General features: G+C 35.2%; 1 protein-coding gene across 4 annotated transcripts in view; it reads left to right on the top strand.

Moving 5' to 3' along the window:
- Positions 1-23,752, top strand: part of SNX13 (sorting nexin 13) — a 77,609-nt gene that overhangs the window by 19,703 nt on the left and 34,154 nt on the right. For all 4 annotated transcript variants that reach the window (XM_069773915.1, XM_069773921.1, XM_069773901.1 and 1 more), the window contains exons 2-12: positions 2,078-2,190; positions 7,791-7,893; positions 12,987-13,076; positions 13,490-13,611; positions 16,007-16,128; positions 16,283-16,384; positions 17,054-17,142; positions 17,559-17,642; positions 20,153-20,291; positions 20,865-20,953; positions 22,109-22,208. In XM_069773915.1, the coding sequence (XP_069630016.1) occupies positions 2,078-2,190; positions 7,791-7,893; positions 12,987-13,076; positions 13,490-13,611; positions 16,007-16,128; positions 16,283-16,384; positions 17,054-17,142; positions 17,559-17,642; positions 20,153-20,291; positions 20,865-20,953; positions 22,109-22,208 (1,153 nt within the window). The remainder of the gene's footprint in view (positions 1-2,077; positions 2,191-7,790; positions 7,894-12,986; positions 13,077-13,489; positions 13,612-16,006; positions 16,129-16,282; positions 16,385-17,053; positions 17,143-17,558; positions 17,643-20,152; positions 20,292-20,864; positions 20,954-22,108; positions 22,209-23,752) is intronic.

The raw sequence follows: 23,752 nt of genomic DNA on the forward strand, positions 1-23,752 counted from the left end.
TGTTTTTATTTATTGTAGCACTGATCTTCAGCATTTTAGCTGTGTGGATTGTATGGTTAGTATCATATAATAAAGCTCTTTTTCAGCTTAAAGAGAACTGAATAACTTGCAATCCAGTTTTTAATTGCAGCACTTTAATTTAAACATGTAAGTATGTAGACGAGTGTAATTTTTTTCCAGCCTCAAACACCAAGAAAAAAGCCAGTATAGCTTCTCCATCTCTTGCTAAGAAACTTGGAACTAGGAAGAAAATAGAATTTCATCTCAATGTTCCATTAAACTTAAAATAAACTAGGAAGAATGAAATTATTCTGGTGATTACAATTTACATCTATGAAACAGTCTCTCCTTAGAGCTATGATTTTGCTTTTGGGCAGTCTGATGTCTTGCTTTCAGAAAAGAACCGAAGCTGCTTTATGTAGGAGCCTTATTTTATATTATTTTTCATTGTTTATAGGATTTTTATGGGCATGAATCCCATGCCCAAGATGGAGAGATGAAATCTAAATAGTCCCTTTAGAGAAATGAGAGCTGTAGGCAAGCTTCCACTGTCCTCCATATTAAAAGCTAAAAAAGGGCTCTGCAAATATGGTGTTCAATCTCTGCTTGTTTTCTAAATGTCAAACTGCAAGACGAGTTTATTTAAATACTTTCTTAGTGTTACTTGTTGACATAGCAGTTGTCTGAGTTCCCATCAGGGTGTCATTTGATCACTGGTAGGAAAGGTGTAAATTAGACAACAAAAAAAGAAAAGTTGAGAACCTTGGAGCTGGAACAGTTTTGGTGGCCTATAAATACTTATCATTGGTTTCACACTCTTGGGACTTGGCTGAAACATGCTTTCCATATTGAACTAGAGACTAGACTGAATTAAATTTATGTAATCTTTGTCAACTGCATTGCGGTATTGTGAAGGTCCATAACTATTGTAGCTCTGCTCAGTCAGGTTTTCACTACCTTGCTTTTTAGATTACCCTGCATATATGTATATATACGTACATACATGCATCTATAATTTATATACATAGATCAAGTGTATATGTGTGTATATGAGTGCACTTATGCTGTAACCTGTATCGGCACAATAATCTGAATCTTACTGCTTTTTTCATTCTCCTGGTGAATCGCCAGCACAGGTGAAGCTTTGCCTGGTGCATTATGCAAGACAGCAGCCCCAAAATCCCACCAGCCCCACAGATGCTCTTGCAGCTGACTTTAGCTGCACCATGGGCTGTCCAAACAACCCATCTCCTCCCACTGCAAAAGTATCAGTTCTACCTGCTAAGCCAGATCACTTCTAGGAACGTGGTAATGCCTGCGTGGAGAAAATGTTAATCTGGAATCACTTTTTAAAAAATATATATTAAATTTCCTGATTTTAAAACAGAATTGTATTTAGATATTTCAGAAAATTGTTTGAAGGCTTTTGATTTCTGTGGTAAAAATTGTTAGAGGTAGTAATAAGTTTCTTAAGGTTCCCTTCCTTTTATTTAAAAGGAGAAGTAAAAGTAAACTTGCACCAAATATTTGGTGCACCTGTTGACCCATTTGTGACTTGACTGCAGAAAGGGATGCATTTTTGGTCTTGCAGCTGCTTTGATATAGGGAAGAAATAGCATTGCTTGGTTGTGGAAAATGACACAGTTATGTAAAACAAGGTTGCATTCGTTTCTTCCTGTTCTGTTACAAAGCCTGCGTTTTTCTTGGAAGTAGTGCAGAATTTCACGGGGCGGGGGGAAGGGATCTCAAGAAACAAAAGTGCATAAAATGAGAATAGAGAAGAAAAAGAGATTATGCTTTAAAGGGTGATAGTTGCACCTGAAGTGAGAGGTGAGTAACAATATTTGAAGGAAAAATGCTCTAATGTTGGCTGAACTGGACTACTAACCCACAATATAACTTGATAGCAATGTGCTTTTAAAAAAATAAAGATAATTTTTATTTCATCAAGCAAAACTTATTTCATATCTAGGTAAAATGTATCAAGCTTTGTAGAAACTACAGATACTGCTTTGGGGATATAAAGTTGTATGAATATCATATTAATGATTCCTTTTCCATGTGTTCTTGTTTACAGACCAGTCTTTCCATATGGGGATGGGGAAGTCTTGGCCTTGTGCTTTTTCTAGTAACTTTTGGACCCTTCGCTATATTTTACTTTGCATTTTATATCGTCTGCTTTGTGGGTGGGTAAGTATACTACTTAGCGTATTGTATAATTTACTATGAAAGTAAAATTTAACGTGTATATTAGCAAATAGTTTGCTCTGAAAATCTGAAGTGACTTCTATGTAATTAATGTTTCCATATTTGAGCACCTCTTTATGAGCAAAATTTTTTTCTTGAAATCTCAATTTTATCAGAAGTTGGTTTTTTTGTTTTTTTTTTCCCCTTGCTGTTGAATAGTGCTTATACTACCTTTGCGCAGGCGAAAAAAAGATTTCTGATTTAAAAAAAAAAAAGTAGCTATTTATACTGGTTGTTAGAGGAAAAGTACCTACATAAAACCAATGTTCATTTCAGTCCATACTTTCTATTACCGTGTTGGTTATTTTCCCAGGTACTTACTAAGTAATTATGTCCCCTTTCCTTATCACAATCTCATTTTCCTACCCAAGATACTTCATTCATGAGGAAAGTGAGTTGATGTTTTCCTTGGTGTGTGGAAAGGATGCTGTATCTTGAACAAATACATCAGTTCAGCAGCTGTAGACATTTCATACTTTATAGGCAGGAAGGGAGCAAACAGGTGATGTTTTTATAGTCTTTAGCACCATTATTACATTGTATATTATAATATCTGCCTTGTAACCATTAAAACTTTTGTTTTTAATGCCAAGTCTAAATGTATTAGTGGGATATTCCTCCTTCCTCTCACTTACAAGAACAATCTGCAGGACAGTGACATTTCTAGGCTCTCCAAGACCTGCTTGGCTTCTGCCGGGGTGTTTGGTCTATCCTTAATATTTTTTTCTTCCTTCCTTTGGAACACTCTTTTAACCTTCTTACTGGATATAGTACAGAATGTGTGTATATTCCTGTATGTCTCAACATGTAATAGAGTTTAGTGGCTAAAATTAGAGCTGCTACACTTGGGTTTCAACTGTATTAAACTTGGAATTCCATCTTTGAGAAATCAGAATAGTCAGTCTACCAGAGTGAGGATTTAGTTAAAGTAAAGCTACCTTTTATGTAAATGCTTTTGTCTTGTTAAGTTTTGCTATATGTATGATTGGCATATTTTGCTGGCCATTTGTTCAGGGCAAAAGGCAAAGAGTTCGTCCAAAGGGCAAGAGTTTGTCCATTTACTGTTTTGTATTACCACTTCCTTAGTATTTGCAGTATGAATAATGTGGGATATAATAATTTCTTAAAAGCGTATCCTTCCTTCTTGCTCAATTTCAGTTGCTTGGCTTTTCAAAGCTAACAGTCAAAGCAGTCTCTCACGGAGTATGTCTGAAGTCAGCTACAGTTTGCCGCTGTGAGACTGCCTCTAGTGCCTGAGCTCACTCATTCTCAAGTCAGCTCTGATATCTCTTTGCTGTGATTCTTTTGCTGCTTTGGTTCTTTTCTGTAGGTAGTTAGTGAACATTGATCATCTTAAGGATAAATTAATCTTGTGTGTATCTGTTAAAGCAGAATTTGTATCCATCTCCCTACTATGTGTTTACTTACGTAGATAGATATGAAGTCGCAGCCTTTCCAGCAGAATGTCACTACTTCATTACTTTAACATACATGTTGTCTTGGCTAAGGCTGTGATCTGGCCCTTTTTTACACTGTTAATCTTTTTCAGAGCAACACACCTACTTTAAGTTTAACATTCAGCATACAGAACCATGAGTGCTAACTAGGTCAAGTAGGTTTATAGCTAAATTATTCTTGCCTGCTTTTTCTTTTTGAATTAATTCCCATGAAGTTACACAAAATACTTATGTTTCTCTTAGAAACAAATGGAAATTAATGTTGTGAAGTAACTTTTTCACTTATGATTGGCAATTGTATATCGTAACATAATTTATATAAATTTAGAAAATAGAAATCTAATTTTGGTTCATGATTGTAGTAGTGTCCTTAATACTTACCATACCCATATCTGAAGAAAAATAACAATTTTGGGCATGGATTTTAATCATAGAATTTTATGTTGAAACTTGGAGTTCTTATCCAATTTGTCATGCAATTTTCTAACTTTTTATACATGCTCAAAACCAGTGGCCTGTATCAAAGGTTTCTGACTGGGAGTCCACTTCTGTCCCATTTTGCAGTTCAAACAAAAGAAAATGTTGAATCATAGCTGGTTGCATTCCTGGTATTAACCTAAGCATTTAAATTATGTGCCAGTGAGTTGTGAAGGAAAACAATGGTGATGCCATAGCTGTATCAACATAATTAATCTGTTTATATTGTTTCACTTCTGTTATGTGCTATCTAATTATATCTTTTTTATTTACTCTGAACTGTGTGTTTGCACAGATAGCTTGTAGTAAGTGTACTATTGTTGTTTATGTGTGTGGAAGTGTACTGAAATTATTTGTGTATATGAATAAAAACTCTAAATCAAAAGTTCTCCTTGTTTCATTTTGTTTTAAGACTGTTTTATAAAATGTTAGCTTTTTTGGTTTTTAGTACATCCCTCTTCAATTCAGGATCTGGTAACTCATCGCTTAGGGAACTGAGCTCTTTCCACCAAAAGCAGGAGGCAAAAGATAGGTATCATTTCTTTAACCTCTGTAGCCAAGACTGTTACAAGGTGTTAATCTTCATGAAATGTGTTGTTTTTTTTTTTTTTTGCCTCTACTTCTTCAAGTATTGGTGCAAACCCCTTAACCTGAGTGCTGGGCCTGTCTTTTACCATCTGCCTTTTCTTTGTACTATGATTGTTTCTTACCTTATTCTCTCTCCTTCTCTCTTTCAATCCTAAGGAAGTAAAATAAAAATTATGTGAATTGCAGGTCTGCCAACAGCCTTAGGCTTCTGATGTTGGAGAATTGAAATTTCTTGGACCATCAGTTGCTTTAAAGGAATTTGCTCTGTCATCAAAAAACATTGATACTTAATCACATCCATATATATGTGACTGGCTGCCCACATTGACGATTCTAACTGCAGACCAACTTGGGAGCAGTTCTGAAGCTGCTTTTTGACTTACACGAAGTATTCAGCTGTGGCTGTTACTTTTCAGACTTGAGAGGAGAATAACTCTGTAGTCTTCATTTTTCTATCTTTCACCTTTGTTCTGTTTATGTGTCCCTGTGAAAAGCTGGCCTTCCAATAATCTTTGGAAAAACTTCACAACAAAAATTTAAGTAAAATACCATCTCTTCCTTTTTCTGCTCTATTCATTTAGAGAAAAGAATAAAATGATTTCTCATTTACTGTACTGAATATCTTCTTGATGAATTAAATAAGCATTTGCATTGGAAGTTTCTGGTTAGGTAACAGATACACTGAATGGTCAGGCTATGCATCCTTCTCTAATGCACACATGATTTTAAATTAGAGAATAAAGTGTATTAATTTCTGCTATAGAGGCAGAAGCTCCTAGCATTTCTAGCTTAAAAATGAAAATACTTAAAAGGCACCCAAGATGAGCATTTAAGCTATTTTGATAGCATGTTAGTGTTTTTGAATGAGTCATTAACTTTAAAAGTGTTGTAACATCTGATAGAAAACAGGTGTATAATCTATAGTTAGTTATTTGCAAGGCTTCAATCCTTTTGAATAGAAGAAGAGAAGCACCTTTGCCCTCCTTGCCTCCCCACCCCCCTGCTAAATTGCTAGTATATGTTTGAAGTTAAAACTGACTTTATGCCAACAAAAAAAAAAAAAGGTATTTGGGGTATACTGTTTTCTTTAAAAGAAGATTGAGGTTTCTGATAGAAAAGTAGTAGATAATAAAAAGAAAACCCAAACTTTTTAATAATTAAAAAAACCCCAACAAAACACACCCCCCTCCCAAACCAAAACATGAGTTAACTTTATAGCATAATGAAACTAATATTGAGATTTTCCTAAGCAAGTTTTTGTCATTGAACTGAATTATGATGCTACTAGCACCATTGATGTTATGATTTTAAAGCTATCTGGAAGTATCTGGAGCAGAAAAGCAATTAGACCTGCTTTTATTTTTTGTCCTTGTATGTAGACAGTACACGTGGCTGGCAGATAAAAGGTGGTTGTAAGGGAATGAGAGTATCAAGTGAAATTTTCTTATGCATTATGAAGTTACCAATAATAATTTTGTGTGGTTTTTGGTTTGGGGTTTCTTTTTTTGTTGTTTGTTTTGTTTTGTTTTGTTTTCTCCCTGGAGTTGTTCAGGTATATAAAAGACCACCTCCCTGCTTCTGAATCACTGAACCTCTGGAGTACTTAAAAGGAATCGTTGCCAGTTCAGGAATTAAAACCTTAAAATGGCATATTTTACCTTGGTTAGGAATTTTATTCTAATCATATGACTATTGTATATCAACAGCAATCTATATTAAAATAATGTATTATTTCAGCATGTTTCAAGCCTGAAATAACTTTGTGAGTTCCTGTGGTCACACATGTTGGTCAGCTGGCCTTTAAATTGAATGCTTTGAAATTTGTGTAAAAAGCTATGCATGTTTAGCCATCCCAAGGCTAGTCTAAGCAGCAGTATCTTCATATTCTCTTTTTTTATTCTTGACTTTTCAAAGGCTACATACTCAGATTATGCTATAATTGGTACAGACTTTAGGTTTTCATCTCTCTCTTAGTAAAATCAGCTTTAAGTTAATGTGGTTTTCTGCGCTAGTGTCATAAACTGTAAATAAATCATTGCTGTTGTAGCAAGGTTGAACTTCTTGTAAGGTTGCTTTTTTCCCTTATGCCTTCATTATATCATAAAGAAAACAATAATAAAATTAACTGCTGTCCTGCTTAACTATAAGTCATAATTTCAGTATCATTGTAATATTGTGAGGGATGAAGGTAATGAATTTCTGATCTAACATTCTTTTAAAATAAATGGTTCAGGAGTGCATTTGTTCAGATTTTATATGCTGAATTAATTAAAAACAACAACAAAAGCCCCAAAAACCCAACACTCCAAAAAACTCACAACCCCCCAAAACCCCAACACCTTGTCTTTAACTCCAGTTAACCTCTAGACTTTTTCCTTGACTTTGCTCCTGTGCAGCCTGGCAGGACTACTGGTTTCTCTTTTTGGTTTGTGTTTGGGTTGGTTTTGATTTTTATTTTTTTTCCTTTTCTTTGCAGCTTAGAATAAGTTCCCAGTTGAAAATTTTCATACTTGTTTTAACATACGTCATCAGTAGTTGCTTACTACACTTACTACATAGCTTCTTCCTGGTCTGTATTATTGTGCCTTATGCCACAATGCAGTGGCCTAAAGGTATCTCTAAAGAGTTTATTTCTTCATAGAGTTGAAGTAAAAGAATCTTTGTGTAATACAACCAGAGCAGCTTATTTATGTACCCCTCTTTCAGTGTACTAATATTTGTGAGCGCAGGTAGCATGCCATCACAGGTTCTTCTCATGCAGCAGGCTGTGTAGTATAAACTGTGCTATATAGATCTGCCATGTGATAAGAATATATCAAGACTGATTAGTGCAAGGCTGGGAAACTTCATACTTAGTATTGTGTCAGTTATTTTGAGCGGCATGCTGCGCTGTGAAAGCGCACTGTACTAGGAGAGTAACCAGAATTGTCATGTATTGTCATTTTATAACTTGCTGTGAAATATTTTCTAGAGGGGGGGAAAAGTTGATTGTTCTAGCTGGTCTTTCTTTTTCCATTTTAGGGGTTTTGTGGTTACTCTTTTATTTGGAAAAAGCAACTCGGAAAAATACCTTGAGCAGTGTGAGCATTCGTTTCTTCCTTGTACATCAGTTGGGATCCCTAAGGTAAGGAGAGTTTACTGGTCTTAACTGCTAGATCAGATTTTATAACTTTGAAAATTAGAATGACACTAATAATCAGCTTTAATCTAAGAATTTTACTCATTTCCCAAGGTAAAAGAGCCTGCTTTTATGTTTTGAGTCAGCTGCGCTGTGCAAGTGAAATGCAAGATTTTTTCCTTTTTGAAATACAAGCTTTTCAAGCATTTATTGAAAGTTTGTTTCAAGTATAGTTTCTGGCTTCATAATGAGAAATGAGTAAGATATAACTGGCTAATATTATCTGTGAGGGAATTACTAAACAGTTCCTTCCTAGACTACTTGTATGTGTTGGGGTTTTTTTGGTGGGAGCGGTAGCTCCTTCTTGCTTTTTCTTGCAAGATTGTCATGACCATTTAGGATTCTTCCATCACTGGATCTGTAGTCTCTCCAGCTTTGATTCTTTTGATTGTTTGTGGTCAGAAAGTTACTTGCCTAACTAAGAAGATTGAACTGTAATAAAGTCTAGATTTACAGTACTTTGGGGATGTAGAAATTGTTATCTTTGGCTATCTTTAAGACCATGCAAAAATCCTGGAAATGCATAGATAACTGTGGAGCAGCAGTGGGATCTGTTTTTTCAAATCTTTTCTTTTTTTCCGAATTCTTAACAGACACATCATTTTGGTTGATGGACCTAAATTCAGGGTTCCTAATTGGATAAATCCGCATCTGTTTCTGGTTTATGAACTAATAGATCTTGGCATCTCAGAAGTTTGGATATATCTTGGCCTAATCTGTTCGCACTCATCAGAATAGAGAAGACACTTTAACCCAAAGATTGCTAGTTATGTTATATTTAATCTCACAACTGTTTGACAGAAACATCCTTCCCTGTCTTAGCTGTCAGGTCACTTTATGTTGTCTGTGAAAGGAGCGGGGGGTGTTCATCTTTCTTATCAGTAGCACACAAATTTATTTTGTGATTCAGCAGTATGTTTTCTAATCACAGAACTTTTTTTGTGACTGGTTCATAGGTCTTTTGGTAAATGGCCTTTTCTCTTAAGTCTTTGAATCTGTTGAGATAAATCTGGAACTTAAGTATATGCTAAACTATAAAATAATATCGCTGGTCCAAAAGTAATGTCACTGGTCCAAATGAAAAATACGAAGTTTAAGGCTGAAAAAGGGCAAGCCAGCAATCAACTAATGTTTCTGTTCCATTAAAGAAACCTCATTTTAGGGGACTAAGGTTCTTGGTGCTATAGAGACTTCAGTGCTTATATGGGTTGTGGAGTGTTGCTTATGTCTCGTGTTTTGAGAGCAGATTTACAAGAAGTTTTTCTGTCTTTTAAATTTCCCTTACATCGCTGAAACTTTTTTTTATGTTAATGTTACTTTTTTGAGCTCAGTACATGTATATGCTCTGGTTGCTTTCTAAAAGAATAAAACATGGGATTTTTTTGCATAATCCTTGCAAATTCAGTAGTTTGACTTCTGATTTCAGTGCGCATTATTGACACATAGCTGTTCTCAGCTGACCTGTCTTGACTAATCTCTGGATTTAAGTTTTGTAGTATGAAGGCATTTATTTTTAGCTGGCTTACCAAGTGCTGTTTGAAGTTGTTCTCCAACTAAAATCTGTTTGTCTTCTACCATAGTGCTTTGTATTTCTTTTTTGCCATTGTATTAAAATAGCATTAGCTAGTTTAGCTGAGCTTTTCAGTAGCAGTGCAAGAAGAGATGAGTCCTAACTAAAACCAAATGTGTGGTTTGCTTGGGATTCCTGTTTGCCATTTCTGTATTAAATTTCTGCTGACTTATCTTTATTGAAAAGTAATATTTCTAACTTGAAATTGTTTTCATGTTTGAAACTATTGTGGCCCTAAGTGGTCTTGAACAATGAATATTCTTTCAAGTGGCTAGTATATATATTATGCTTCGTCCATGAACCAAGTACAAACTGAATTCACCTTAATATGAAGGTATTTTTTGATACTGTATTTTGAGAAGTAATCTGATTATATAGGCTCTTTTACAAGAAGCTCTTTTCCCCAAAGGCAGTCAGAGCTTTATCAATTATTTTCAGGGGATTTTGTTATTTGGGGATTTTTTAGGCTAAGGTGAATGTTCAAATGCTTGATTTTAAATAAATCAGTTATAATTCAGGGCACCATAATTGTGGATGGAAATAATGTGTAGAATGTACCAGATTCTAAGTTACAACACAGGATTTGGTGCCGATAGGTTTCCTTGGTTGCTGCTTACTATGCTTATTAGCGAATATATAAAGAATGCCTCACATTAAGGAGAAATAGTTATGTAAGTTTGATGGAAGATTATATACCTTTCTACTATTTTTTGTTGTTGTTGTTTGCATACACACAGGGAGGTTTAAAAATTAGGATTAGACTTGCTTTTCTTTTTGCAAGTCTGCTTTATATAACTTTTGTGTCAGGAATTTATTGGATGATGCCATATGCTGGCTCTGTAAGATACACAATTGTCTGCAGGTTTATATTAAAATAATGTTGAATGAAAGGCAAGTTTAGGGCCTTCTGAACTGTTAACTGGAATGCTATTTTCAATAAAAATTATAGATTCAGTCCAACTTCAACAGAAGTGTGGAACGTTCAGTTATTATCATAATTGAAGTCTCTTACGCTTTATCCAAAAGGCAAGGAGTTTCTGTAGGCTGTGTATAATGTTGCCAAATTACTGTAAGGTAACAGTGATAACTTATAAGTGCTAGTTGCATATTTGATCCCTGATTAGTTTCTGAATCTCTTTAACTCAGTTGGTCGTATGCTATGTTATGGATTTGATGCAGATTTGTAAATCCCCCATGTCTTGTCTGCTCACAAAAGCCTGTGACTATGTGATTTGGGAAATAGTGGCACAGTCCAAATGAGGCATTTTTCATATTTAAGTTACCTAGCATAGTTTCAAAAAAGGCCTTTAAAAATATCTACTAGTGCAGCGAAGCAAAAGTCTGAAGTCTACTCAGTCGCTGCAATATTACATGCCTGTGGAACCTGGGGTTCTTTACTCTGTATTACATCTCACTTTGTGGAGTGTGTGCCCCACATTCCTCATAAGTGCTTCCTGCCTGCTTAAAATGAAGTAAGTAGGTGTCAAATTTAATAATAACAAGTGATATTCATTTTTCCTAACTGATCGTTTAATACTGGTAGAGTATGTCAGACTAATTGTGTATGAAGTGACAGTCAAATAGGACAGTTTTCTTCATGTGAGTTGGGTCCTTCCTTTAAGTCCATCTTCTAAGTCAGTGTCTGGAAGGCCAGGCTTAAAACTAGCAGTGCTTTCCAAGTGAGAACTGTGATCAGCTGTTGTAGCTGCAATGAAATAAAAGCAGATATTCTAAATTTTAGATATCTTCAGACATATCAAAAGCAAATGAAATTATACTGCATGTACATAAACGTTTCACTGGAGAAAAAAGAATATTAAAGAATGGTCTAACCTCGTAGTTGGCTCTCCTTTGAGCAGGAGGTTGGACAAGATGACTTTCTGAAGTCCAGGCCAAAAATTGAATCCTATGAGCCTATGAACATTCAGACTTTTACCAAGTAATGTTGCATATTTTCTATGTGTCTCTCTCTTTCTTCTGGCTGGTGCTTTTTTTGCTGCTGCTTTTTCTTCTGTGTTTTCCAGATGTGGTTTTATGCATGCAGTCCTCAAACTTCACAACTCTATTTTAACCATTTTGTTTGGCAATTTGAACTATGCTGTGCTTAGTAAAAATACTTAATCATTCCCTTCTGCATTGGTTTGGTATTTTTGACACCATCAAGACAAAAATACTTTGCAAATTCATTAGTATATAGCTGGAGTATTGTTTGAATATGAGTCAACTTCATTCATATTAAAGTAGCATTGAAGTCTTCCATTGTCTTGAAAGTTAAAAAATATACAGAATTTTGCAACAAAATACTTTGCGTTGTGATATAGAGTTAGTTAAGTAGGAGGAGGAATATTTTCTGGCCTGAGGTACTTCACTGCCATTCAGTGTTAACTGGTCTGAATGAGAGATACTTAGAGAGAGTCACGTAGAATAGAAACAGTGGACATATGGTTTATAATTTTTTCATTTATGGTTTTTGGCAGTTTTTCTGTGTTTCCAATACAGTCATAACTTTCCCTCTAGATCAAAGAATAAAATAACTTTATTTTTTTTTGAACACTAGTGTAGGTTGTTGGGTGGTTATTTCTGTGAAAATAATGGAGTTTATTGCAGATTTCATCTTAAGTTTGTAGAAGGACACTGTATTAGTCTACTCAGAGAAGCACTGATAAAGGGTGTGCTTTTTCAGTATGTCACTTGCCAAAAGTCAGCTTTGATGAAGTCATTCTTGGAGTTAGCTGCTCTGAGTTGCAAGTCGTTCTATAAAATAATTTGTTACCCCCTCATCAGTTACCTCTTAAAGACTTCTCTGTCAAGTAGTGATGGTACAAAAGAGTGATTTCTCTCCTGGCATATCGAATAAACTGTGATGGATAAAGAAACTGAGAGAAAAAACAACTGAACAATTACCTGCATGAGGTTGCACAGGAAGTTCATAATCAAGTATGGAACTGGGATCTTACCCACAAACGGTGTTGTGCTGCTGTCATGTTGTCGTCCTGCTCCCCCCTCCGCCTTCCCCTTTATAACTGTTTGAGTTTTATTTCCTTCCAATCTAGTATTTTAGCAAACTTGCTCCTTTAGAGTAAGCAAGAAGTAGGTTTTCAGGTTAGTTCGTCACCATTATTTACTATGTAGTGAAAAATACAAATATTATTGTTGCCCAGAGAGGTCATAGATGCCCCATCTCTAGAAACATTCAAGGTCAGGTTGGATGGGGCTCTGAGCAACCTGATCTAGTTGAAGATATCCTTGCCCGTTGCAGGTGGGTTGGACTAGATGACCTTTAATGGTCCCTTCCAACCCAAACCATTCTATGATGCTATAATTATATCTTATCTACCCTATAAATCATAATAATAGGGAAAATATTGTGTAAAGTCATTACTGGAAGTATACATATATCATAAACAGTAGAGCTCTTTTTTAATTATAGCTAAAACCTGCAAAGTTACATTTCCTAATCTCTTTCAAGTGCGTTGAAGAAATGAAACGTGAAGCCAGACCTATTAAGATTGACAGAAGACTGACGGGTGCAAATATAATTGATGAGCCTTTGCAACAGGTAATTTCTAACCAGGACTATTTAATCTATTTTTTATTTTTGCAAGTGTTGACTATGTAATACCTAAGTAGTTGAGAGACAAATAGAAGTTGAGAAATTTTATCATGTTTGAGAGCGGTAAGTGAAAAAACATTGAGGATGGGCCAGGATATTGGGCAATATTTGAGTCTGTTTTCTGTATATTATAGTTTCTCAGCATAGTGGTGATGAATGCATGCAAGCCAATATGAAAAAACGTTTCAGTATGTGAGTTACATTGTTTCACTCACAGTTGCATAATGTTATGGGAGTGTGGTTTACTATCTTAACCTTTTAAGATGTCTGCTGCTGCATTATCAGGCACAAAAAGCTATTTTATCTTTTGTTGTCTTTTGTTCATTAGCTCATGGTTATTTTTTCCTTTCCAATTTCAGGTAATCCAGTTTTCCCTGAGAGACTATGTTCAGTATTGGTATTACACGCTAAGTGATGATGAATCGTTTCTTCTGGAAATCAGGCAGGCTCTTCAGTATGCACTTGTTCAGTTTTCTGCCAGGTAAGGTTATTTGTATTTACATCAATGCACTGTCTAAGCAAGTGGACAAATAAGCTGTGTGGGTTGTATGGTAGTAGCTAAATGATTAAGTTTATCTATTGGCATAGTTAAGTGTATTTTACAGAAAGAACATGTAAAATTTTAAAAATCATAATCTAACAACTACAGTTTGTGCTGATCCCTTAAGAAATGAATGGAGATGATGTTTGTAGTCATGGTCTTTTGCAAAACGGCCTTTTCAAAATTTATATTAATGTCTAAAATTACCGAATAACTTTTTCTTTTTCTGCAACTTAAGCATTGAGTTGCATGAATCATCACCTTTTTATATGCAGGTCTGTTTCATATAAACAGCAGGGCTATTCCCAAGGTAAGTCAATCTGAAAGCCTTTCAGACATCTGTATCAGCTCAGATAACTTCTAAAAGCAGTATTGCTCTTCAATACGTAAGAACAATGAGTATTTTTAAAGGAATGGTGATCTGGGGAACAAAATGATATGTCACATATGTAAATCTTTTTTAAAAATAGGGTTGATTCAGTACAAATGGATAGTTCGTTAATTTTCCCATGTTTTTTCTGCTGTTGCTTAATCAAGTAGCAGGAAGTCAGGGGACTTGTCTGGGAAATTATTTATCTTCTTTAGTATGGCTGATTTCTCAGCCCAGGTATCACATGCCACTGTGCTGATTGTTATCTGTTTTCTCTTCAGAAGAGGTTGTGGGTCACCTAAATATAACAAACTTCATAGCAATTTTGAGGTTTTGTTATCCCCTCCCTCTGTTGACTTGAAAATGTAGGTCAGTGTGCTCTTCTGGCAAGAAGGGTCAAAGATGGAGAGCTATGTTTAATGCTAGGAAAAATTCATGATAGTAAAACCTTACTGATTGTGAAATAATGGAAATCCTAGGAAACTGTGTTGGAGATAATGAAAACTAGGCTAAATAAATTGTATGTTACAGCAAGCAATCCTGTGCTTACACGAAGAGGACCTGGCTACCCAATTTCATTGTTTTTGTCTATTTGGCAAAGTTACTTCACTGAACAGTATGAAGCACTGGGTTTGTGTCAAAGTGGATCAAGTTATAGCAAATGTATTTTTTTTTTCCCTACAATACTATAGCTCTTAAAAAATAGCCACCACTTCTGTGCAGTTGTGTTCTTCTGTACAGATCAAATCGGTTTCACAGGGCTGCAGCAGTTGTTAAGAGAAAATGATCTAGTGTATTTATAGTGATTGTAATTGGATATAGCTGTAGCAGTCTTAGAGTAGTACCATCACCTCTAATTTCCTATACCCTGTGAGCTTCTGGAGAGAAAGAATACAGTAGGATTTTTTTGTTGTTGTGTTGTGGTGGGGGTTTTTTTGTGTTTTTTTTTGTTTGGGGTTTTTTTTTTTTGTGAGAGTTGCACATTTGGGAGAATGATGTAAGGCCGCCACCTAGTGTTTTTATATGATTTGTTGATTGTGTGGATGGTGGATCTGGATTATTGATGGTTTTGACTGCCCTTTGAGACAGCTCTGCTGCTTATTTCTACATCTAGATTTTGCAGTAGGCTTCCCTCCCTTCCAGAGTTCCTTATCCCTTTCTCTCTCTTTGAGGGAAGAAAGAGCATGTGAGGGAACAAACACAATAAAAGGAAGTGTTGTAGAAGGATTCTGCTAAAACAAAGTAGGTATCCGAGAGAATTCAGGTAGTGGTATATTTAGTGCAGAGTAAAAGCCATCACTAACATCTAGTTTCGTTAAACCTGTGCCTTTTCAGTTTGACTAGTAAGGCATGGACATCATAAGAATATCTCTGCATCTTTTTCATACCACTAAGGAAACAGTTTTATGCAAATCTAACAGTGACTATTTTCTGACACTAACCTATGTACATTGTTGGAGATGCACGCTAGTTACTGCTCATACAAGCTGCGGAATCAATTGTTGATAGTATTAGGTTGCTTGTAGTTTCAAGTGAAATGTGTGTTTTCTCACTCATGCATATACTGCAAATTCAGAAGAAAATTATTTTGTTTAGGTGCCTTCCAAAATGATAGACAGTATGGCTGAAAAAGACCTGGGGAGTATTTTAGTTTTAGGTTGTAGACTCTTTATATCAGGATTTTTCATAGATATTTGACAGTGTCATGAATCGGAACGCTATTCCAGATACTAATGTTGACCTTAAAGTAATTCAAGCATAAATATTAATGTGGTGTGAGAGTGGTATTTTACAGTATTTGATTTGTTTTCAGTGGATAGGCAATTAGGAGACTGATTTATTTCTTTGCTTTTGTGTGTTTACTATCAGTGTGGTTCTTGGCAGGGAGGAAGGAGAAGTAGAAATTTATTGTTCTTTGTGTTCAGGATAAAATAATTCATTTTCATGGATGTCCTTTTCTGACAGGTCAAAGGAAACAGATTGGCAGCCTTATTTCACTACACGACTTGTTGATGACTTTGGCACTCATCTTCGAGTTTTCAGAAAAGCTCAGCAAAGAATAGCAGAGAAAGGCGATCAGATGAAAGGTAATGTAGTGATTAAAATATTTTTTTTTTTGAGTCTGAGTAGGCAGGTATCTTACATGTGTGAAATATAGTTAGCTTTATTTTATAATTCAAGGTTATTCTCAAGTTTCTAATCTTTACAAAAAAGTATGTTTCTTTTTTTTCTTTTCCATAGACCAAGCTGAGGAACTTGTAGATACATTTTTTGAGGTTGAAGTTGAAATGGAAAAAGAAGTCTGTCGTGACCTAGTCTGCACTTCTCCCAAAGACGAAGAAGGTCTCTCAATATTATCTTCTGAACTTATTTCAGTATAGCAGACTAAATTAAAATACTAACAATTTTGTGCAGAATATGAAATATACTGAAATCTTAGTATGTGACTTTCAAAGTGTGATTATCTACTATACATGTATAATTCCTCTAATTTGTACATATTAACACTATAATTAGGATGAAGTATTTACATATATAGCTATTCCTCTTTTCATTGGAAGACTTTTAGGATAGAAATATTGTTTTCTGGGAGGCAGGGGATGGCTTTGCAGATTCTTACTGCTTTTGGTTAGATCTGCCTTCATTATCATTATTCCATAGCCTTCATTAAAAAAATCAGTTCATCTTTTTGGGCAAAGTGTGAAGGAGGGGAAGAAAACCCTGTATATGTTAAATAAGGAAAATACATTGGAGTTAGTTTTTTGGTTCTTGGAATTTGGTTTTGTTTTATCTTGGTTTTGAGACTCTAGATCTCTCAGCTGGGTTAAAATCAGTGCTGCTTATATTCGGGCTGAAAGGTGTTACTGTGGTGCTTGGACTGTAAGAATATATATGACTCTATATTTTAATTTAATTTTAAGGATTTATCTGTTGAGTTTTATGATTATCAGGTAAGATATGAAATAATAAATATAAAATTGTGCTGAGGTTTTCTTTGTTCTGCCTCCCTAGGATTCCTAAGGGATCTGTGTGAGGTTTTACTGTATATATTGCTACCTCCTGGAGACTTCCAGAACAAGATCATGAGATACTTTGTCAGGGTAAGTATGGATTCTAAAAGCCATTCCAATTCTTTGGTGTAATGCCATAAAAATCTTTAGATCTGAACTGCTGCTCTTATTTTATTTTGTAAAATTGATCTAATTTATTATCAGGTTATTTTAAATGCAGTATGATCTTGATAAACATTTAATAGCGGAGAACAGTTTGTGTGAAATATTTTTGAAGCTTTTTCTGCCTCTAGCAACGTAAAAGCATGATAAAATGGATATCATTTTTCTTGAGGTATTACCATCTTCTTCTGTTAATTGAAAGGGAATGTGCTAGTGCCTGTGGAATGTTTTCTGTAATTACACAGAGTTTTTTTTAGCCTCTACACAGTGATTTTTAAATTGTTCTAGTTATATTAGCTTTACGAATAAATACATAAAATGATTTACTATATTTTGTTTTTCAGGAAATCCTCTCCCGAGGAATTCTTCTTCCATTAATAAACCAGCTCAGTGATCCTGATTATATTAATCAGTATGTCATATGGATGGTAAGATTTATAATGTTTAAAATGAATGGTATTTCCAGAATATTTTCATATAAAGTTTTACTTGTGTTCCCTGTAATCACGGCAGATAAATATCTCGTAGAAAAGTTACCAGTGGATATATTGGCAGAGATAGTGTACTTAACACTGCTATATTAAATTTTCACATATATATATAAAATATATATTATATCTATATTATATGTATATAATATTTTTTATATATATATACACACGTGCACACACATTCACACTCTGTGTATTATCCATACTCTGTGTTGTAACTGTTTGGCAGAAGTTGCCTGACTGAGGACAGGTGTATGACAAAGTGTAAAGTTGAGTTCTCTGACTGTTTCACTTAGCTGTTCAGGAAGCATGGCAGTAACCTTGGAAGTTTTTGCCTTGACTGTTTTTACGATGTGTCCTTCAAAGCTTAAGTGGCATCCAGAATGACAAGTAGTAAGATTGGTGTTTGTTGGGTTTTTGGGGTATTTTGCTTCTGCTAAGGAATCTCAGGGTGATTGTTTAGGGATATTTGTGGTAACACTTAATAATTTAACTGAATGGGAAGAAACAAACTCTCTACTCTGTTATCTCTCTAATGCACCTGCAAAAAACCCCCACCAAACTTAAAAGTAGTGATATATAGTAAAATTAACGTAAATAGAATAGCCACATTTTAATTAATGTTATGATTTTTTGCAAAGCAAGTTGAAACTTACTCAGTTTATCATTCCTTATAGGTCATGGATCAAGTTTAATTTTTTTTCCTTTTCCCCAAGTTCTCTCTAGTTTTATTCATATATTTTAGTCTTAGAGTGTGCATTCAAGTACTATGCTGAAAACACCCTTGGATTTCATAGTAAAAGAACTTATGTATGCAGTGAATTCAAGTGTACATGTACAACGTTTCCTCTACTCTGGCCACCTCCGCTTCATGTAAAAGTTTGCATGCTGCTTTTCTACAGGAGCCTAGCTTTAATGAGAAAAAATACTGCTGCTTGTATGGCGCAAGCTTTTCAATTTTTGTTTCCTCTTTCCTCCTACACGCGTTCTTTACCTGTAACTTGGCCTCATTCTTTATTTACTGAGCACTGTCCCTGGCTGCATCCAAAGATAGAATTCTGAGTTTTTTATAAATCTTTCTGTTATTGATGGTAATGTCCCAAATATTAATCTTCATAATTGCCATCTGAGATGAGGAAGTAAATGTGCTGGGGGAAAGATAAAGAAGAATAAATGCTTTCAAAAATATAATACAAGTCTTATGAAATGAAGATTGTTGCAGAAATTAAGGTCAGAAGTAGAGATGACTGAAATAAATTCTGGCTCCTTTTGGAACCTTTGTAAAATCAGATTTGAATGAAAAAAAATCAATTTCTGAAAATGAGAAGTTCAATTCCATGTTACTAGGCACACCAGTTTGATATTAACTCTCTTGCAATAAAATACAAAGCTTCAATGTAAAATTAAAACTTAATCCAAACTTGTCTCTTCACTGTAAAATTCACATTTCTGCAAAATGCTTGAAGTTTAAGTATTGCTTGTACTATTCCTTTTAAAAGCAGATTTCTAGGAAGATTTACCATTAACTTTGGTCAAAGGTATCCAGTCTTCATTCTCTGCTCTGTGCAGCTCATGTCAATGCACTTCTGCAGTGCAGACCAAGTATTACATTTCCATATCAAAGTAAGGATTTATGAAAGATGTGGGTGAAGTTACTTTTTTTTTGCTTTAGATGGTAAAGACAGCATTAGAACTCAGCCCTTCGCACCTGTGTGCACATGCTGTAAAGCTGTCAGCCTTCCCCGATCTTCGTGCTGCATTCACAACACAGTTTCCAGTGATCTCGGCAGCACAGCAGGCTTCCTTCACTTGCACAAATTCCTTTCAGTCTCTAGAGTAGGTTCACCCTATGCCAATACTGGGAAAATAGTATGTATTGAAATAGCTTAATATTATTTACAAAGGTATCTGAATTAGGGTTTCAGAGAGGATATTAGTTCAGTCATTCCCCATCCCCCGTCCCCCAGCCGTCCCCCCTACCCTCCCCAGCAGGCTATGATTGCATTGTAGAATATTTTCTTTTTGTAATTCTGTATCTTAACAAGCAGTTACATTGGGAGCAGTTACACTTGCAGGGGACCTTGGCAAAGCTGAACCTTTTTAAGTGGTCTCGCCAGTTTCTGCCTACTTAGCTAAAGAAATGGGTAATAGAAGGTTGATTGGGTTGTGGGCAAGGTCTTCATTAAGTAGGTTGATGGACTTTCCATGTGTATGTTGTACTTACTGAAAACAGAAAATGATGGTGTGAAATAGGTTTTGCCTCTGTGCATGCTTCTTCTTTCTTGGTCCATGTGAAATTTTAGTATCAAAAGGAAGGTTTAGAATTGTCAAAGTGTTTTCCAAATGCCAGTTGTGGTGCTGTATCAAAATAATTCACTTAATGAAAAATCATGTCATACGCTTTTAGCTGTTTTGCATTATTCACACTGTAAAACTCTCTGTTTCAGATTCGTGATTCCAACTGTAACTATGAGGCCTTTATGAATATTATTAAATTAAGTGATAATGTAGGAGAGTTGGAAGCAGTGAAAGATAAAGCAAGTGAAGAACTGCAATATCTTCGATCTCTAGATACAGCAGGAGATGGTTAGTGCTGTATTGTTTTACAAAATATGACATGCACTACTAGCATGATCACTGAAGAATATTCCAAACATTTAGAAAATAAAAACTCTGATGCAGCATAGTATAAAATATTTTGTTATGTAAAAAATAAAGAAAATTACATGAAAAATGTTAAAACTTGAATCTTCATAAGTGTTTGTTTTGTTTGTGGTTTTTGTTTTTTGGGGGTTTGGGGCGGTTTTTTTGGTTTTTTGGGGGTTTTTTTTGTTTGGTTTTTTTTTTAAATATAAACTAACTGGTTAGGTATGTATATTTCTATTGAATTGAAACTTGTCTGACTGGTAGTTCTGAATTTCAGTAATACTTTAGGTATTAATGGATATAAAGTTGAGTTAATCTGAAAAAGGAAAGGGAAAAATATTTCTTGTTCATTTCCATCAGGAAGGTATTTAAACTGGAAAAAACCCCTTCTCTTCAAAGCTGATATGTTTTGTATGTGGTATGTTACATTTTGTGTGATATTTTTAGAGCATTTCAGAACAAGAGTTTATTTGCTCATCTGCATTGCTTAATCATCTTTGTTTTTGCTTTCAGATATCAACACTATAAAAAATCAGATAAACAGTTTATTATATGTTATTAAAGTATGTGATTCAAGAATTCAGAGGTTGCAGTCAGGAAAAGTAAGTGTTTTTAGAATTTTTTATTTCTGGAAGAGTGAAGTTGCAAATGACTTACTAGTTCAGTCCAGCTTTTTAATTCTTGCATTTTGAAACACAACTTGAAGTATGCAATTACAGGAATACATTATACAACTGAAGTTAGTCTTGTATTTATGGTTTAATTACGGAAAAAATTTCTAAAGGTTCACATATTTAGAGTTTTTTGGATTCTGCCTTTAGCAGTTTAGGTATGTCAGTACATCTTAAAACTATTCTTACCTTCTCAATACAAGAGTTTGCATCTATGTAACCAAAATGTTACATAGATGCAAAGCCTCTTTGTATTTATACACTTAGATTCAGTTCTTTTTTGCTGCACCACTGCATGCCTTGTGTGCCTCAAGCTTAGTATTTGGCAAAGATCCCTTTTCTTGTTTGATAAGGGTACGTACTTGCTGATTATTTTGCAACACCTTGTAGATGCCATGTATTGCCTTTTGTTAGACATATTTACCTCTTCAGTTCAACGAAAAGCCTAAGGCAAACTGGATGTTAAATTTAAGAACCTGGTGTTGTTCTGTTTGCTTGTTTAATACTTTGTTTTATATTTTAAGACTGACAGTCAGTATGTTTGACTTTGCTTAGTTTCTTGACTCTCTTAATTGGACCTAGGTGTGGCTCCAACATAATGTAATCTTGTGCATATTGACTGTTAAAATTAAGTATTCTATAGCTGGACCCAAAAGCATTACTATAATACCAAGAAATGTCATATTGACAGAAGAAAGTTGGGCAGAGATGAATTTAAGTTGTGACCTGCAGACCATCAAATGCTGAAATTAGTTTATCTTGTTAATTTTTTGTCATGCTACTGTCACTGTTGGTGAGGGATTTGGGGTTAATTAATAATAGTATTACATGAATGGCAGTGTTAAAAGCCAGCTTCCCATGTAGCAGAAATCATCCATGTTGAAGGCAAATAGTTATGAGAACATGATCTTATGATTTAGATCTTTACTTAATAATGATTGTGAAAATAACTAACCATTGAGAGGCTGCTTTATTATCTATAATGTAAATTGTTTTTTATTCTGTCTGCTTTGTGGTAAGTAGAAGTTTTAAAAGCTAATTTTTAAAAAAATAAAGCCTTTGAACACACTGAACTGTGTCTTACAGGAAATAGATACTGTGAAACTGGCAGCAAACTTTGGAAAACTTTGCACAGTCCCTCTGGACCATATTCTGGTAGACAATGTTGCACTACAGTTTTTTATGGGTAAGTGTTAATTTATCTGATCTTTTTTATTTATAAAGAATATGTTAACTCACAGGACTGTACATTTGAAATTGCTAAATATGGGTGTTTACTGAGACCTAAATGTTTATAAGGCCCTTGCCAGAGGGAAACAAAACCGTTTTTGCAAATCAGTCTGTAATTAACTGTTCAGAACACCATACTCAGTTATTTCTAAAAGCTTGTATCAAGCTTGTTTCAATACTGATCTCTCTGTAAGACTGTTCTTGCAGTGTTTCTTGGTCTGTCACTTCACAAGTTTGTTCTGTTTAGAACAGAATCACTGCAAGAATTGCTTAGAGGTTTATAATTGGAATGACTCTGAAACTTACTGCAACCGTTAGTCTTACTTTTGCTGGTCTCACTGAAGCCAATGAAACTAATGACTATAGATGTTAGATTGCAGTTTAGAGGATTACAAGGCTACTGAAGGTTGTCTATTTGAGAAGCTAAAATACAGCACCAATTTATGTATTATTTTAGGTTTATCATATAATCAAGAAATTGATGGATTAAAGTTGTATAATTAATTTTTAACACTTTCTAATGTTTGATTCTCTTCTGTGAATTTGTTGGGCTGCTGATGTCATTACTAGGAAAATCTATCAGTTTTGTTGTTGGTGGTAGTCCTTTTAATGCAGTAGATGGAAATACAATACAGCAGAGAGAAAACAATCCAGGAGGTTCCTGAAGTATGTGGAAGATAACTTCCTGACACAGTTGCTGAGGGAGCCCACTAGGGTCCTGCTGGACCTGTTGTCCAGAGAAGGACTTGTGGGTAATGTGACGGTTGGAGGCCGACTTTGGTATAGTGATCATGAAATGATAGAGTTTTTGATTCTTGGAAAACTAAGGAGGGAGGTCAGCAGAACTACCACCTTGGACTTCCAGAGGGCAGACTTTGGCCTGTTTAGGAGCCTGGTTGACAGAGTCCCTTGGGAGTCAGTGCTGAAGGGCAAAGGAGTCCCGGAAGGCTGGACATTCTTCAGGAAGCAGCTTTTAAAGGTGCAGGAGCAGGCTGTCCCCATGTCCTGAACGACCAGCTGGCAGGGAAGAAGACTGGCCTGGCTGAACAGAGAGCTTTGGTTGGAACTCAGGGAAAAAAAGGAGAGTTTATAACCTTTGGAAGAAGGTGCAAGCAACTCAGAAGGACTACAAGGATGTGGTGAGGTTATGCAGGGAGAAAATTAGAAGGGCCAAAGCCCAGCTAGTTCTTAATCTGCCTACTGCTGTAAAAGACAATAAAAAAAATTTCTATAAATACATTAGCAACAAAAGGAGGGCTAAGGAGACTCTCCATCCTTTATTGGATTCAGGGGGAAACATAGTGACAGAGGATGAGGGAAAGGCTGAGGTACTGAATGCCTTCTTTGCCTCAGTCTTTAATGGTAAGACATGTTGTTCTTGGGGTACCCAGCCTCCTGAGCTGGAAGACAAGGATGGAGAGCAGAATGAAGCCCCCATAATCCAAAGAGAAATAGTTAGTGACCTGCTACAGCACTTAGACACACACAAGTCTGTGGGGA

The sequence above is a fragment of the Haliaeetus albicilla genome, chromosome 2, assembly GCF_947461875.1.
Source record: "Haliaeetus albicilla chromosome 2, bHalAlb1.1, whole genome shotgun sequence".
NCBI classification, from domain to species: Eukaryota; Metazoa; Chordata; class Aves; order Accipitriformes; family Accipitridae; genus Haliaeetus; species Haliaeetus albicilla.